General features: G+C 38.2%; 1 protein-coding gene across 4 annotated transcripts; it reads right to left on the bottom strand.

The window, feature by feature from the left end:
- Positions 1 to 314: 314 nt before the first annotated feature.
- ZNF207 (zinc finger protein 207) lies at positions 315 to 16,775 on the bottom strand. Of its 4 annotated transcripts, XM_069482277.1 has the most exons (13): positions 16,651 to 16,775; positions 15,234 to 15,361; positions 9,501 to 9,639; positions 7,631 to 7,798; positions 7,427 to 7,502; positions 6,881 to 6,928; positions 5,814 to 5,884; positions 4,708 to 4,865; positions 3,443 to 3,535; positions 2,139 to 2,381; positions 1,304 to 1,463; positions 969 to 1,152; positions 315 to 750 (listed from the first exon to the last, which is right to left on the bottom strand). In XM_069482277.1, exons 1-12 carry the CDS (start codon positions 16,688 to 16,690, stop codon positions 992 to 994), a joined length of 1,485 nt encoding a protein of 494 aa, XP_069338378.1. In that variant the 5' UTR covers positions 16,691 to 16,775; the 3' UTR covers positions 315 to 750; positions 969 to 991. The 4 variants fall into 4 exon arrangements, with proteins under 4 accessions (XP_069338378.1, XP_069338377.1, XP_069338380.1 ...); XM_069482276.1 differs by having other exon boundaries at positions 315 to 1,152; XM_069482279.1 differs by lacking the exon at positions 3,443 to 3,535 and having other exon boundaries at positions 315 to 1,152.
- Between the last annotated feature and the right edge of the window lie 1,494 nt (positions 16,776 to 18,269).

Below are 18,269 nucleotides of genomic sequence, written 5' to 3'. Positions count from 1 at the left end.
TCAAAAGGAAATGAATGGGTCTGGCACTAGGCTCTAAACATCTAAGCAGGAAAGAAAAGGTATTAAGGTTTACATATTAAATATCTATCACATTTGACATGTACCAACACCAAAGAGGTGTGAAAGGTGAAATAATGAAAAGATTCCATACCTATATTATGTAAGACTCATACGTAGCTAAGCTTTTTGTTAACTGAAGCATTAACATACAATTCTATATATCCTGTTCAGTTTAAAATATACAGGTAAAGAAGGAATAACCTACAACTCAAAGACAGAATCCAATGATATATCAAAACTGCATTGGTAACTACGAATTTTATTATGTGGACATCTACTATGGCATGCATCTGTACAAACCTTTTGGGCAGTGGTCCACAGCTGGGTTATGAATAAAAAGGCATAAATTTTTCTCTCATTTTATTACAATGAAGTTTAACAGTACAGAAAAGTCACATGACCTTGGTGGGTCAGATTTCTTAAACCCTGCAACATGAGGAACTCTAAATACATTAAATATTGTTACACATTCAGACTTCCAACGTACAGGTACTTGGAAACAGTTACAGCCCTCACCAAGCTACGTTGGGGACATGAAGTCCAACAGCATCTGAAATGCTGTGAAGGCATAACTTTACAAATAACAATGTAAGCTTACAGAACTTGCCTTTATTAAGGTGGTATGTTCATGTAATTCCAGCGCCTTCACAATTTAACGAACCAAATTTACTATACTTCACTTCTAAAAACCTAGATGAAACATGAAAAAGAAGCCATACAGTATAAATTGCAACTTCAGGAAAAGTTCCTGCTTTTATTATTCCAAATAATTTTTCCCATGTAAAATAAATGTCCAATAGTTCCTGGTATGTGGGAAGATAATGTTTGTTAAAGTCACAATGAAGCCTTATTGACGGAAGCTTGGCTATATAAACAGCACAAGTTGAGAAAAGGTTTAATCTCCAAACCTATTAGACTGGATGAAGTAAGATCAGTAGCGGCCACCTTGCGACATTACAGGAGGTCTCATTCCCATCGGAGGTCGAGGAGGCCCACCTTGGTAAGGGGGCACCATTGGCGGTCCCTGCCCATATGGCGGCATAGCACCAGGAAGATAACCTGGCATGCCTTGATGATGACCACCATACTGACCTAAAAAAACACATTTAAGACACAAAAAGAGATTGAGTTGGTCTATGCATTGTACTTTTAAATGCAAAAATGCATTTTGCAGATAAATTTAACATTCTATGTGTATACTCAGAAAATCCACTAAATATAATAAACATAAAAAGAAAAATACCATGAGGTGGCATTGGGGGTCTCATTCCTTGTTGCTGTGGGATGCCTGGCTGTGGTGGCATCATACCTCCAATTGGTCCAACTGGTGGATTACCAATGGGGGCCTGTCCTGGTCGAGGAAGATTACGTTGATATTTAGGTAACTGTGCCCTTCTCTCTTCCTAGGAATAAAAATAAACACAATGTTAAATGACTAAATGCAATAAGGTTCATGAAGCATAAAGGCATGCATCTAAAATCTTTATTTTTAGAGTCACAAGCAATTTTTAAATATTTACCCTTACTCCCCAAGTAATTACTTTTATCCTACAAACCAGTACCACTATTTAAAATCTCAATGCCTTAAAAAAAAATTTTCACCTATTTTTATACTCTAAGCATGGCTAACCAACTTTCCAGGAATTATGTTGCTTAGGCAAGAAACTAGTAAAGTATTATTACCAAAATCCTAAATATTAACTTTATATCAAAATTAATTCCTTTATATGGGCTTCAGGGGAACTACAGGATTCTGCCTCACAAAGTTTCTTCAATTAAAATATGCAAATTTATGTCTAACTAAAATGATTTTTAAGAGAGTAGGAACCCAACTTACTGTCTTCTTTTAGAAACAGTCTGGAGGAAGGAGAAGGAAAGCATCTAAGACCAAAACATGCAATATCCATCCACTTTTAAGTATTTTGTGGTTTCTTAAAATTAAATCAAAATGGTAAAAACCATTTAGCATTAAATCATATCACAGACCATCTGAGTACAAATTAACACTTTCAAAGGGACAAATCTGCTTCAATAGTCTCAACTCAAATGCTGCTAGTAAAAAACTGAAAACAACTTACCAGTGATATATCCTCATCTGGGTGGATCAACTTACTGGTTGCACTGGTTGTCGTAAGTGTAGCAGGCTTACTTGTTATTGAAGCTGCTGGTTTAGCTGCAGTACTATTTGTTGTACTAGTGGTTGAAGCTGTAGACTGTGTGTAAGCAGGGAATGTAGGCTTTGGGGGTTCTGTAGTTGTTGCAGGAGTACTATTTAAAGGCTTGAAATCTGTACCAACAGGTCCTTGGACAGCTGCCTGAGCCTGAAAAATATAATCCTTCATCAATGAAACTTCAAAACCCCAAATTATGCATGTATCTATGAACAGTTTAACTTAAAAACAAGACACCAACATTAAATAATGGATCAAACTTTGAATGAAATTAAAACAAAGTTAATATAAAACACGCCATAAAATTCAAGATAACCCATTAAGAATATCAAAAGATGCTAGGTTAAAGTCATGTCCAGTGCAAAACACCATAGTGGAAATAAGAAATAAGACTGTATATGTAACTTCTCAGATGTCTTCTACCTCCACACCAAAAGTTAAATTTACAATGCTTTGTATTTATTCCAAATTGCTAAAATACAGTGTAATAACAGTATAGCATGTGTTCTATTTTTATTGTTCTAAATTAGTTGTTTAAAGTAATTAATCTATCAAGTATCCTAAACAACAAAAAACCCTACAGGGTATGAGTTTAGATAAGCCCCAGTTACTAAATATAGCATGAACAATTATGATATAAAAATGATGACACATTATAGACATGTCCTTTAAAAGTATTTCTATATTAATATTATCCTCTTTGAATATTATAATAATATCCTCTTTGAATAAATAATGGCTGGATAATTATCATGGAGGAAAGCGTTGATTTAGGAGGATCTTTTAAGTAACAAGTTACCACTAACAAATGTGTTACTTTTCATAACATCAAACACATCTAAAACAAGTAGACTAGGCCAACTTTAGAACCAAATGCAGAACACTAAATTTTCTTACATTAAATGTGATGCATTAAACAGCATAAATCAAAATAGCTTAATCATGCATCAGGCTAACCACTGGCCACTATAATGCATTTACTGCTTACATGCTTTTAACCCTTTAGAACCACAAGAGTTAAGGGTACTTTTTGTTGTTAGTGTGAATTCAAATTTTCAAATACCATTTGACTTATATACCATTAATTTTACTTTAAAAAAATTAAACATAGCATAGTATATTTTTGGACAAAAATTTAGCTTTTAAGTAGGGTCCAAAGGGTTAAGTTATAAAGCCATTTTAACAATTTTAAACTGCAACTTCCTGCGTACTTGTGCTGTGCTAGGAAACAGAGCTTTAGAAGATGCAGACAGACTTTCTGAATTGGATGAAGCTGTACTTGAGCTTGTTACAGGTGTCCCCATCTGTAGCATAAAAGAAAGGAAACAATGAAAAGTCTCCAAACAAATGGGTGAATATAAGCCATGTGGTAGACTTTTTAGTATAGATTGCATTTTTGCAAATGCAAAATTTAATGCAATCGAATGTCATTTATTTAAAGAGGCAGGCAGTTACTGCATTTACAATAAACAAAATGAAAGAATGAGCCTCAAAAAAATTTTTTTCAATTCTACACCATAAGCCTAGTTAATAGTTAACCACACTTTCTTTTCTAAAACTAATGTTTTGCATCATGATATTACAAGAATGATACTTTAAACTGAGAATAAAGGATGCGTAAACACTGACACTCCAACCCCAATCCAATTCTTTATCAATGATTCTCTATAAAATATTTTTGACCAAAGTTTTACATCTCTCAATAAACAAAATCCCCATCTACTATAAAAGCATGACTTAATGTGCTTAAAGAGTATATAAAGGTATGCTTTTAATTTGGCACCCACAAATAAAAAAACTTAAAAAAAAGAAAACATCTAAGGGATAATCGAAAAAAGAAAAATAATGAACATACATCCTGATCTTCCTAATACTGAATGAATTAAATCTGAATCTGCTTAATTCTGAATGAAACTGAAAAAAAAAAAAAAGCAAAGGTTTTAATCATTATGTGCATACTATCTATAACAGAAGCATCGTTCACTCAGGTTTTAGAAAAAGTTTTGAAAAAAGGTAAGACCAGTAGGAAATAAAAGCGTGGATGTGGTCAAAAGCTATCAAATCATTCCCTTCTAGCAACAGTGCAGCACTGTAGCTCACTGTTCCAAACTAGAGGAAGAGCCCAACAAAATGATTTGCTAGGGTCCTAAGGACTTTCAACTTTAGCCTTGGTCTCATTCCACTCATAGTTTAATAGGTAAAGGAGGACCTCTAAATGCTTCAAAAACTAGACTTCCATTTCTAGCTAAATCTATGAAAAAGTAGAGTCCACAGCTATGAGAAAGTAATATTCTATCTCTGGCTCCATTAAACCTTTTATTAGTAGAGAAAATCAGTGTGTAAACATGGAAGAGAATAAGCCACCATGTAAAATTTCATGAACAAAATAATTGACCTATGACAATTGCAAAGACTTCTGTAAACAACTACACTTTACCTTTACATATATTATTCCTTTTCAGGAATTTCACCTTACCTGTCCAGCACTGGGGAAAAGAGGCTTAGTAACTGGAGGCTGCGGCGCAGGTACTGTTGCTGTTGGTGCAGGTGGTCTATTAAGAATACCTGGTGCTGAAACAGCCTGTGCTTGGGTCATTGGAGGGATTCCAGGACGTGGAACGGGGGGAGGCATACCTCCAAGGAAAAAATGTTTGGGGGACTCAGTCACTGAAACATTTAGTTCATAAAAAAAAAAATGCTTCTATACTACAAAATTATTAACAACTGACTGCCAAACAACTCAATGAAGTCCAAGGAACTTAGTCATTTTCCCCTGTAACAATCTTGTCTCAAAAAATTTCCCTTCCTTTGTACTGCTTCAGAATTTTACTAAGTAGAAGACACCACTAGACCTTGAATAGAGCGAAACAGTAATTAAGCTTACTGATATTACTGATTTACCAAATTCTTGAAATAAGAGAATTGTTTCAATCATCTATCAAAGTTTAATTGTTCCCTGTACACTAACGCAAAGTATAGCAAAAACTTTGATGAATCAAATGATCCATAAAAATTTTGAAGTTATTCCCATAAACACTTTAAACAAATTTTCCTGAAATGCATCACCAGTGCTTTCTTTAAACTTCCTCAACATAAAATTTTACTCTACATTATCAAATGATCATCAATTTTTCTTCTATATAATCTTAGCTTAGAAAAGCTAAGGTTAGCAAAGTAAAAACTCAAAATAGCAGGGTTCTTGGTATCATTGAGCCACTGAATCTACTGCTTTTGTTTCCACTGAGATAATAAAATGCATAGCTTATTAGGTTTCTCTATTTGCTAAAATATTCTATATTACTTGTTTAAAATATTCTTAACAAATACAAGCACTATTAAGTGTATGGGCTTCAGTGTATAGACTCTGTTACTCATTTTGGCTGCTTTAAAGCCTATTATTTTTACTATTTCAAACCTCAAAAAAAGGTCCACCATAACACTTCTCACATTAATTTTAGAAACTTACAACCTATAGAAATTTAAAAATTATATTGCACCAATGTTCACAAATCTATTGTCTAAAAATCTTAGGAATAAAGCCTGCCAGTCATATTAAAAAGGAAACTCTTAATTATGTCATACCTGGTGGCATACCAGGCATCAGAGGTGGTATTCCTGGTCCAGGTGGCATCATTCCACCCATTGGCATCATTCTATTAGAAAGCAAAGTTCAAGAAACTGAAGTTAATTAACAGTATAAACCATTAGAAAATATTTTGGCTAAGCCTGAAGCAACACTAGATAAAAGACTTGAATTTGACCTCTAATATTGAAACCAATCAAGCTGAAAGAACACATAACACACTATAATAATCCTATCAAAATAAATCCTCTAAACCCCAGCAAACTCTTGGGGTTCACCAGTAAAGGCAAAGAAAAAATTAAAAAGTAAAAAATGTTTTAAAAATTGTCTTTGCTCACAAAACATTTAAAGTCATTGAGAAAAAATATACTCTCCTTAACATGTACGAGAAAGCAAAGTCACCCTTTTTTCAACTTGGAAAATATCCACACAGAATATAAAAAAGAAATCTCGATTTACAGTTGTCAGATTTTTCAAAAGGAAAATATTGAACGTACTCTGTGGAATAAGATTTTTTTGAAGAACAAGGAAAAACTACTACCAAAATTAAAGACAGTCAAGTAAACTCAAAATTGAATAATTTCTATTTACAATAGCTACCTAATACTAAACCATGACTTAAAACCCTAACCCCTAATTATTTTCCTTCCCCTAAGAGCTCACCTTCAAATATCAGTGTCCAAATCACTTAAAAATAAGTTTGTCAACTCTTGACTTAGACCTTTTATCTGATTAATTTCCCTACATAGCATGTATTCTGGCAGAATATACACTCTTTCTTAAATACCAACATTTATTACCAGATCCCATTACTTTTAATAGTCTGGGGAAAATAGCTGCACACTTAGAATATAACCTTATTTATATGGGTCTATTACTATTTCCTCACAGATGTTTTATTTCCCTCCTTTAAGAGATCTGTGTCATTCAGCTTGCAAATTTTAGACGTTTTAGTGAGGAAGGTTAGAAAATTTCTGAAGTCAACTGACTAGATACCATTAAACACACACAAAAAAATGACATTATGATTATACCTCCTGAATTACATTATGAATGAGATGCTTACATGTTTTCACCGCAAAATGACTGGGTGTATTTTCTCTGATGATGCAATCTGTGAAAATGTATGACAAAATCAAAATCTAACTGTGATTTTCAAAATACAGTGGGAAAGTGTATTGTATACCTCTCACATCCAACAATATTTAAGTAAAAGTGATGGGCACGAGCACCTCATATTCATTTTAGTTTTGATGCTTTGACAAATAAATCATTTACAGAGTTTGCTTCTTGTCACAACTACAAAGTGTCACGGATAGTTCGGAATCTCAGAAACTCAAATCTACAACCAACTACTTTAATCACAGCAAATGCAATTGAAGCAGATGGCTATCTACATATGCCCTAACACCCAAAAATCTACTCTCTTCAGAGGCAAATTTATATTCCTTAAATTTATTGAGTGACCCCTTTATTAGACAAGTTTACGATTTATAGAGCCCGTACCTTCTAGAAGCAAAAAATACAAAGTAACATTTAACTCACATAACACCCAAAGTGAAAAGAATCATTACTAGGCACAAGCCCACAAGGCAATTAGGAGTTTTCTTACCCAGGTGGCATGCCTGGCATAACTGGTGGCATTCCTGGCATCAGAGGAGGAACACCTGGCATTAATGGAGGTATGCCTACAAGTAAGAATTTCAACATAAAAAAAAAAAAAAAAAAACACCACAATATTAAAGAGAGGAAAAAAGTACTATTTCAATATAGTATCAATAAAGTCCCAAGAATTTTAAGAAACCTTATGTGCTACCTGGAGGCATTCCTGGTGCTCCTGGAACTGGTGGCAGTCCTGGCTGAGCCATTGGAGGGATATAACCTTGTTGAGGTTGCACAGGCTGTGGTTGAAATGAAGTTGAGGCTGCAGAGTCATCATCATCATATTCATCAGAATCATCTTGTTGCTTCTTTTTTTGACTTTCTGCTAAACAAAGTCTTAATTAATTTTTTCCATAAAGTAAAAAAAGAAAAAGTAAAAAATTTCAGGACATGAACATTAAAATATATATATATATTTCAGGGCCAGGAGTGGTGGCTCACATCTGTAATCCTAATACTTTGGGAAGCCAAGATGAGAGGATCACTCCAGACCACCCTGAGCAACAGCGATAGTGAGACCCCCATCTCTACAAGAAGTAAAAAGATCAGCCAGGCATGATGATACATGCTTGTAGTCCCAGCTACTTGGGAGAGGCTGAGGCAGGAGAATTGCTCAAACCCAGGAGTTTGAGGTTACAGTGAGCTATGATGATGCCACTACACTCTAGCCTAGAAGACAAAGCAAGCCTGTCTCAAAAACAAAACAAAAAACCACACATATTTCAGGGCAGTTAGTTCACTGATTTTTCTTCCAAAAAAATCAATGTTCCCTACTCTTCAAATGTTTTTACTCTATTAAGCAAGAGTTAATACCCTTTCCCTATCCCTTAAAAGGTAAAATGATTATCCTAAGTCAGTTTTTTTTTTTTTTAAATTTTAAAAGCAGCTCTCTATTACACCCCAAAAGGTAAACTATGACAAAGAAGTCTGACCTCCATAAAGCTTTTCGACACAAAAAAAATTTTCTAGGTAATTAACGACAGCTTCTACCATCTGGATATTATATAGCATTAAATTCCAAGTCAGGCCGGGCGCGGTGGCTCACACCTGTAATCCTAGCACTCTGGGAGGCCGAGGTGGGCGGATCGTTTGAGCTCAGGAGTTCGAGACCAGCCTGAGCAAGAGCGAGACCCCATCTCTACTAAAAATAGAAAGAAATTATATGGACAGCTAAAAATATATATAGGAAAAAAAAATTAGCCGGGCATGGTGGCGCATGCCTGTAGTCCCAGCTACTCGGGAGGCTGAGACAGGAGGATCGCTTGAGCTCAGGAGTTTGAGGTTGCTGTGAGCTAGGCTGACGCCACGGCACTCACTCTAGCCTGGGCAACAGAGTGAGACTCTGTCTCAAAAATAAATAAATAAATAAAAAAATAAATTCCAAGTCAAACAACAGCACTAAAAAACAAAACAAAACAAACAAAAAAACTATAATTAGTGATTACACAAATCAAAAGCAGCAATATATAGTTTCACTTTCGTAGGCCTCAACACTTGCTAATTCCACTTGAATTCAATTATGAATAAAAATAGAAAATGTTTGGAAAGATCCAAATGGTATTGCATATATGCAAACCAAGTATATAACTTCAAATATAAAACAAAGAAAAAAAACAGAACTCAAAATTGAGAATTCTGGGCCAGGCACAGTGGCTCACACCAGCAAAGCCAGTACTTTTCAATGCTGAGGCAGGAGGATCACTCTGAGGCAAGGTGTTCAAGATGAGCATGGGCAACACAGTGAGACACCATCTCTACAAAAAAAATTTTTTCATGACAAAAATTAGGCAAGTGTGGTGGTACATGCCCATACTCTTAGCTACTCAGGATCCTGAGGATGAGGTTCACTCAAGCCCAGGAATTCGAGGTTACAGTAACCTATGATCTGGCCACTGCACTCCAACTTGAGTGAGACCCTGTCTCTTAAAAAATAAAAATAAAAAATTGAGACTTTTGAATTTATAGATGAAAATAGTAACGCTCATTGAAGTGAGTCTGAAAAAAGAACACATCTTAATATTTACCTTGTGTTTTCTGTTCAAGAAGTCGTCGTCTTTCATCCATGTCTTTTTCTGGAATACCTTCCATACCATATATTTCCAACTCTATGTCTGTTCTTCCAGGTATTGCATTTGGTACAGCATCTATTGTCTCTTTATGCACCTAACCCACCCCCGAAAAGAAACCCCAACTTCCATTAGATAAGACAAAAATGCCTCATAAAAGTCTTTGTAAAAATAATTTGAGATTACTCAAAAATGATTTAGTGTAATGGTAAAGAATAAATGGTTCTATAGGGGGACTGTCTGGATTCACTTCCCAGTTTTGCCATTTGCTAGATTTGTGACACTGAGCAAGTCACTGGACCTCTCTACACTTCACTCTCTCTTCACTTCACCTACATACTAAAGAACATCTACAGTTTTTAGAATTAAATAAAATGGTGACTACAAAAGCACACGGCAGGATGTCCAACACACAGTAAGGGCTCAATAAGTATTCTTTCAAGTTTACCATATAATCTCCAGGGCTTGAATTATTAGCAATAACTAGTAGTTCTATCCAAACCAGAGATGTTTCAAGTCTGAATTAAGATTCTGAAACAGCAGCCTAAACAAGAGCAAGACCCTGTCTCTACTAAAAACATAAAGAAATTACATGGACAGCTAAAAAAATATATACAGAAAAAAATTAGCCGGGCATGGTGGCGCATGCCTGTAGTCCCAGCTACTTGGGAGGCTGAGGCAGAAGGACTGCTTGAGCCCAGGAGTTTGAGGTTCCTGTGAGCTAAGCTGATGCCACGGCACTCTAGCCCGGGCAACAGAGTGAGACTATGTCTCCAAAAAAAAAAAAAAAGAAATAAATTATGAAACAGTCTCACATTAAGCATCAGAATATAGTGAATTTTCTGAGAACAGACCTTGACACTTACCTGCTGTTACAAACTAAAAAAGTTACATTCACAATTAGCATCACCCATAACTAATGAGATATTTGAGGCACTTTAAGATGTTTACTGTAATACACTGGGAATTTAGGACTTTTCTTTCAGTATGGTTTTGCTAGATCAAACCTTTCTAATTCTCAAACCTGGATACCTTTGGCCAATATAGTAATGTCTTTGTCAGTCGTGGTTTCTTCAGCAAAAGCCACTAAACTGAGGCCAGTGGATGTCAAGTATTTTGCCTAGACTATCACCATCATCTGTAAGCTTATTAGAAATGCTGGCCAGGCGCGGTGGCTCATGCCCATAATCCTAGCACTCTGGGAGGCCGAGGCCGGTGGATCCTTTGAACTCAGGAGTTCGAAACCAGCCTGAACAAGAGTGAGACCCTGTCTCTACTAAAAAAATAGAAAGAAATTATATGGACAACTAAAAATATATACAGAAAAAATTAGCCAGGCATAGGTGGCACATGTCTGTAGTCCCAGCTACTCGGGAGGCTGAGGCAGGAGGATCACTTGAGCCCAGGGCTTTAAGGCTGTACTGTACCCCAGCTTAGGATACAGAGCAAGACCCTGCCTCTTAAAAAAAAAAAAAACCGTAGATAAAATACTCAACAAGTGACTTCAGCATCCTGTTTCCTAAGCATTTTTTTGGAAAACATATTGCTATCCTTCATAAATGCAGATAAAACAACTCATATGTTCTTCAAGGTTACATGGTCTTGGTTGAAAAGACAGGAGCAAGCATTGGTGAGAAACTGCTGTGAACAATCTAATTTACTAATGTCCTAGGGTTTATTATCTATAAAACTAGTATAATTTAACTGCCAAGCCTATCTTACAGGTTGCTATGAGAATAAGCACTTAATCAATTTAAAAATGTTACTAACAGTATCTCAACTAAACTCTTTCAGTATCTGCTCAATTTCTCTGCTCTTCTCTATAGTACAACTCCTCAAAAGAGTGCCTCTACTTCCTCTCCCATTTTCTCTTCAAAGCACTCTAATCAAGCTTCCCCCTCATTACCCTTGGAACCCAATCTTGTCTAGTGACCAATGACCTCCACTTCAATTAATCCAATCTCACACCTCTTACTTAGCCGACCACCAACAACTGACTTAGTTAAATAACTCACTCCTTAAAACACTTCATTGGCTTCCAGGACACTACTCTCTTGGTTTTCCATTCAATCTCCTTTGATGGTTCCTATTAATCTCCTGACCTCTAAATATGGGGAGTGGCTCAGAGCAGGAGAGCCCTTGCACCTCTTCTCTATTCACACTATACTCCCCAGGAAAAGACATCTAGTATCACGGTTTAAACGAGCTACCTTTATACTATATCCTCTCAGATTTCTTTTTTAAATTTTCTTGTAGGTACGGGGTCTCACTGTTACCCAGGCTGGTTTTGATCTCCTGGCCTCAAGCAATCCTCCTGCCTTGGCCTCCCAAAGTGCTGGGATTATAAGCAGCTCGGCCCTCCCAACTTTCTATTTCTAGCTCCAACTTTTATGAACTCCAGACATGAACATCAACCTGCTTATGTAACATCTCCATCTGGATATTAAATAAACCTCAAAATTAACAAACCTATACTACAAAACTACCTTGTCCTCATCCCTAAGTCTATTCTTCCTGCAGCTTTCTGCATCTCGGTATACAGTAAGTCTTTTTTCACATTGCTCAGACCAAACATCTTGAGATCATCTTTAATGCCTTTTTCTCATACCCCACATCTAGTATATTAGCAAATCCTGGTCTCTGTCACCACCACCTCTTGCCTGGAATATTCCAAGTTTCCTAACTGGTCTCACTGCACTCTGCAGTCTTTCCATCCCTGCAGCCAGAATGATCCTTTGAAAGTGTATCAGAGCATACAAGATCTCTATTCAAGCCCCTCATTTCGTTTAAAGAAAATGGCCTACAGGCTGGGCACAGTGGCTCATGCCTGTAATCCTAGCACTCCAGGAGGCCGAGGCGGGTGGATCCTTTGAGCTCAGGAGTTCGAGATCAGCCGGAGCAAGAGTGAGACCCCATCTCTACTAAAAAAATAGAAACAAATTACATGGACAACTAAAAATATATACAGAAAAAATTAACTGGGCATGGTGGCACATGCCTGTAGTCCCAGCTACTTGAGAGGCTGAGGCAGGAGGATTGCTTGAGGCCAGGAGTTTGAGGTTGCTGTGAGCTAGGCTGCCAAGGCACTAACTCTAGCCCGGGCAACAAAGCAAGACTGTCTCAAAAAAATAAAAAATAAAAAATAAGGCCTGTAATAGCCTGCAAGCCCTTCTATATAAAAGAGCACAGTGCTGCCCCTTTCCTTTCCTTCAGTATTAGAGAATCCTCCTTTTGTGAGGGCCTTTCATTTGCTGTTCCCTGGACATTCTCCCTCACTTCCTTTCAGATCTCTGCTCTGATGTCAGCTTCTCATTCAGACCTTTCCTAACTATCCTGTGGCCCTCCCTATTCCTCCTATATAGTTTTAGTTTTCTCTATCACTTACTGCCATATGAAAAACTAAATATATTTAAAGGTTATTTTCCCCTACAACATAATTCTAAACAGCACAATGGAAGAGATTGTTTTATTCAATGCTGTATAGTACCTAAAACAGTGCCTAAAAATTTCTAACACAGAGTTGTCCATAGAAATTGTGTAATAAACGAAAATGTGCTGTAATTGCATTATCCAATATAATAGTCTCCCACTATCCATCGAGTAGCCAGACTGAGTGCTGGAAATGTAGCTATATTGTAACTGAGAAATTAAATTTTTAAATTTCTACATAATTTTATTTTATTATTATTTTTAGAGATCAGATCTCACTGTCACCCAGGCTAAGGTGCAGTGGCACAATCATAGCTCACTGTAGCTTCCAACTCCTGGCCTCAAGCCTCCGGAGTAGCTGGTATTCCAGGCGTGAACCACCTCACTAGCTTAATTTTAATTAATTTTAAATAGCCACATGCAAGCAGTGGCTACCACAGTGCACAGCTGTGGGTCTAACACATAGCAGGCTTGGCCGGGCGCGGTGGCTCACGCCTGTAATCCTAGCACTCTGGGAGGCCGAGGCGGGTGGATCGCTCGAGGTCAGGAGTTCGAGACCAGCCTGAGCAAGAGTGAGACCCCGTCTCTACTAAAAATAGAAAAAATTATCTGGCCAACTAAAAAAAATATATATATATAGAAAAAATTAGCCGGGCATGGTGGCGCATGCCTGTAGTCCCAGCTACTCGGGAGGCTGAGGCAGTAGGATCGCTTAAGCCCAGGAGTCTGAGGTTGCTGTGAGCTAGACTGACGCCACGGCACTCACTCTAGCCCGGGCAACAGAGCGAGACTCTGTCTCAAAAAAAAAAAAAAAAAAAAAAAAAAAACACATAGCAGGCTCTCAGGTATTTTTTAATGGACATTAAACTGTTGTTACTGTAAAGTAACTGGAGTGAACATAAATTTGAAGAAGCTATCTTTCCCTGTCTCCGACCAACAGTAGTTTCAATGAATAGGGATTTGCTCATCTCACATTTCTCTAAGGTCTGATGTGGCAAAAATTCAGGCAACTCTAGGACTGGCAAAAACAGAATAATGTTGAGTGAGACATAAAAACATAAGCTACAAAGTTCTCATTACCTACTAGTGAAAGGACTCAAGAAACCTAGAAATTATTAAATGAAATACAACACTTCCATTCCTGGGCCATGCACAGTGGCTCACACCTGTTATGCTAGGACTCTGGGAGCCCGAGGCAGGAGGATTGCTTGAATTCAGAAGTTCAAGACCAGCCTGAGTAATAGGCAAGACCTTGTCCCTATTAAAAATAGAAAAAATCAGCCAGACATGGTGGTGCATGCCTGTAGTGCCAGCTACTCAGGAGGCTGAGGCAGGAGGATCGCTTGAGCTCGGGAGTTTGAAGTTGCTCTGAACTAGGCTGATGCCTGGGCAACAGAGTGAGACTGTGTCTCAAAAAAAAAAAAAAAAAAAAAAAAGGCCAGGCGAGGTGGCTCACGCCTGTAATCCTAGCACTCTGGGAGGCAGAGGCGGGAGGATTGCTCAAGGTCAGGAGTTCAAGACCAGCCTGAGCAAGAGCGAGACCCCGTCTCTACTAAAAATAGAAAAAAATTAGCTGGACAACTAAAAATATATATAGAAAAAATTAGCCGGGCATGGTGGCACATGACCGTAGTCCCAGCTACTCGGGAGGCTGAGGCAGGAGGATTGCTTGAGCCCAGGAGTTTGAGGTTGCTGTGAGCTAGGCTAACGCCATGGCACTCACTCTAGCCCAGGCAAAATAGCGAGACTCTGTCTCAAAAATAAATAAATAAATAAAAATAAAAATAAAAATAAATTACTGCCACTCCAAAAGAAGCCCATGGAATGAACTGTGGAAATAAGCCTATCCCAAAGCTACAGATTAAGACAAATAAACCCTTCAGTAGCAGTAAGGGCAGCTAATTAAGTAATAATTCTTATGTGCAGACCACCCGCAAAATTTATATTCACTGATCCTTTTTTCTCTGCCCCAAGTACTGAGGAGATATTTTGTGCTTTCAACCTAATACTCACCAATCTAACCTAAAAAGATATTATCAATAATTTAAAGATAAATACAAATATAAACTCTCTTTAAAAATAAAAACTCAATTTGTTTATCTTCTTGATGGCAATAGAACAGATATGGTTTTCAAAATGCTGGCTATTTTATCTCCTGCAGCAAACAAAATACAGCTGTCAAAGAGAAAGTGAAGATTATGTTTTCATGTTGTTTCCAAATTACAAACAGACAAAACCTAAATACCGAAGAAAAATCCTTACCTGCATGCAATGAATAGCTAAGCCAGGTCCTGTATACAATTTCTTATGACATATATGGCATTTAAAATGCTTTGCTTTTTGGTGCTGTATAAGGATCTTCTCATCATCAAAATCTCTATTACAATACCTGATCAATATTGTTAAGGCATAAATATGGCACAATAATGACACTATCCTAAAACAGAGATAACATTAAAATATGCAAACACCTAAAATCAAAATGGTACTTTGTATCTCCGTGATAGGCAATAAACTTTTGTCGAATTCCTATGTTTAAAAGAGATGTTATGTGAAATTAACTTTTTTCTTGTTAAATGTCAACACGTACAATTGCACAGAGAACAGGAAAGGGTTCAATGTGAAGAAATCTCCAAGTTCTTGTCAAGACAATTACTTCACTGGATATGTAGGAAATAAAAACAATCTAAATATTAGGAATTTGCCAACATTTAGAATCTAGGGTTAACTACATAGCGAACAATGACACATGATTTCTAATTAACAGTTCATAAAGTTGTTTCCAGCTCCCTATGAATTTATGTTGCCAAGGAATGTATTTGAATTCACAGGAGTTAAATCAATAAAGCTGAGAATTCTTACATCAATACTCAGATTGTACTAAAAGCACATTACCAAATCCATAATTGCTTTTAAGTTATTTTTTAACCGTTATAAATAAATGTATTTCTGCAAAAAATCGTTTTACGTACAAGACCGTAAATAAAATCAATTTTAACAAAGAATATTAACACTTTCGGAAAAAGCATTAAAGGATTCCACATTTTAACAAGAGTTTTCCTTTTTAGTAAGATAGGCCATTTTTAGTCCTACAAAGTTGGGTAATAGATACAAGAAACTCCACCCCACGAAAACGCTTCCTGAAGATTAAGGCGCCTCTGGGTGAGAGACGCGGAAGCTAGTTCTCCCCCACTCCGCAAAAGGAAAAAAAAAGGGGGGGGGTCCGAATCCAGGGTTGACTAAAAAGACAGAGAAAGTGTGACAGATTCTGGAAGCTCTTCCTCAAACCTCCACGGAGTCAGTCAATCAGCCTGTTACAGTCGAAGAAAGTCCCTTTGTTGAATCGTCACCAAAACAACGGAGTGTGGCTAAATAGTCCTCACGGGACACTGTCCCCGGTGGAGGGGTCCAGGCCGCCTCCCCGTGGGTCAAAATTCGTACCAAACATCCTCCTCCTAAGTCACAGAGTCAGTCACACAACCCACAAATGCCATAGCCTCTCGCCCTAGGGACCCCATTTTCCGAGAAGCCTTCCCAAATCCGATCCCAGCCACCAAGCCCCCCACCCCGAGGCCTATATCAGACGCTCCACGCCACAGGCCAAATCCAGGCCTCTGAGTCCCGAGCCCATCTACCGGCACCGCAGCTCGGCCTCGACTTCAAGCCGACAAAGGATATCAGCACCACGGCTTCAGCTGCTTCTTCTTCTTGCGACCCATAACTGCACTCTACCGACCAAGAAAAAGGAGGAGAAAAGAAGCAGCAAAAACGAAGAGAAAAATCGCTCGCTTTGCCGAACCAACGGCTACCACCGCGTCTCACAGGAAACAGACACAAAATGGCCGACAGCCTCGTTTGCTGCTCCGTCTCCCGTCAGCCACTGCGTCGGAAGGCGGAGCCAAGAAGGGGGGGGTCAAATGACGCAGACCTCCGCCCTGAGTGGGTGGAGACTCCCGGCTGCGGAGAAGTAGCCGCCATCTTGTCCGTTTAAGCTGTGTGTGCTCTCCCTGGCTGGGTTTGCTGATCCCTCCGGGTTTCTTTTGTAAACTAGTTGGCGATCTAGATACGCAGAGGCTGATGCGAACTGAAAAACAAACAAGGCTGAGCGTGGTGGCTCACGCCTGTAATCCTAGCACTCTGGGAGGCCGGGGCGGGAGGATCGCTTGAGCTCAGGGGTTCGAGACCAGCCTGAGCAATAGCGAGGACCCCCCCCCCCGCCCACCCCGTCTCTACTACAAATAAAAAGGAATTAGCCAGACAACTAAAAATAGAAAAAATTAGCTGGGCGTGGTGGTGGTGCACGCCTGTAGTCCCAGCTACTCAGGAGGCTGAGGCAGGAGAATCGCTTGAGCCCAGGAGTTTAGGGTTGCAGGTAGCTATAATGACGCTACTGCACTCAAATCCTGGCAATAGAGTGAGTCTCTGTCTCAACAACAGTAAAAGGAATATGTACCTTTGATATGATGTGATGATGAAACATGGAAACATCTGTGGTCTTCCTCCCCAGAACGCATAACCTCAATATACTCATGACAAAAACAAAGACAAATACCAATAAAGGAGCACCCTATAAAAGACTTGACCGGTACTCCTCAAAACTGGCAAGGTCATCAAAAAGAAAGATAGTCTGAAAAAAACGGTCACAGCCAACAAGAACTTAAGGAAACGTGACAGGTAGATGTAACATGGTATCCTTGATGGGATCCTGAGACAGAAAACATACTAGGTAAAACTAAAGAAATATGAATAAACAATGGCCTCTGATTAATAATAATGTATCAATAGTGATTCATTAATTGTAGCAAATTTATCATACCAATGTAAGATGCCAGTAATAGGGGAACTGGGTAAGAGGATATATGGGCACTCTCTTTACTACTCAATTTTTCTATAAATCTAGAACTGTTCTAAAACTTGAAGTCTATCTTTTAAAAATGAGCGTTGTTGGCTGCTTGTGGTGGCTCACACCCATAATCCCAACACTTGGGGAGGGTGAGGAGAATCCAGGAGTTCTAGACCAGCCTGGGCAATATTGCAAGACCCCACCTCTACAAAAAATAATAAAAATTAGCCAGGTATGGTGGTACACACTTGTAGTCCTAGCTACTCTGGAGGCTGAGCCAGGAAGGTACCTTGAGCCCAGGAGTTCAAGGTTACAGTGAGCTGTGATTGCACCACTGCACTCCAGCCTGCAGGCAACAGAGCAAGACTCTATCTGAGAAAAAAAGACATGATATATCTTCAGACATCCAAGGGCTCAAAAAACATTTCCCTTTCTTGGATGATATTGGATGCAGA

This window comes from Eulemur rufifrons, chromosome 9 (genome assembly GCF_041146395.1).
Source record: "Eulemur rufifrons isolate Redbay chromosome 9, OSU_ERuf_1, whole genome shotgun sequence".
In the NCBI taxonomy this organism is placed as follows: Eukaryota; Metazoa; Chordata; class Mammalia; order Primates; family Lemuridae; genus Eulemur; species Eulemur rufifrons.
The sequence above is the reverse complement of the archived record's forward strand: the minus strand, read 5'-3'. Positions and strand labels throughout refer to the sequence as shown.

What these genes read in the sequence shown, in the direction of transcription:
- ZNF207 (XM_069482276.1), bottom strand. Translation starts at nt 16,690, where the DNA reads ATGGGTCGCAAGAAGAAGAAGCAGCTGAAGCCGTGGTGCT. An exon ending in CAGATGAGGATATATCACTG is followed by an intron (nt 1,464 to 2,138) that starts GTAAGTTGTTTT and finishes TTTTATTCCTAG; the next exon opens with GAAGAGAGAAGGGCACAGTT. An exon ending in ACCCCCAATGCCACCTCATG is followed by an intron (nt 1,153 to 1,303) that starts GTATTTTTCTTT and finishes GTGTTTTTTTAG; the next exon opens with GTCAGTATGGTGGTCATCAT.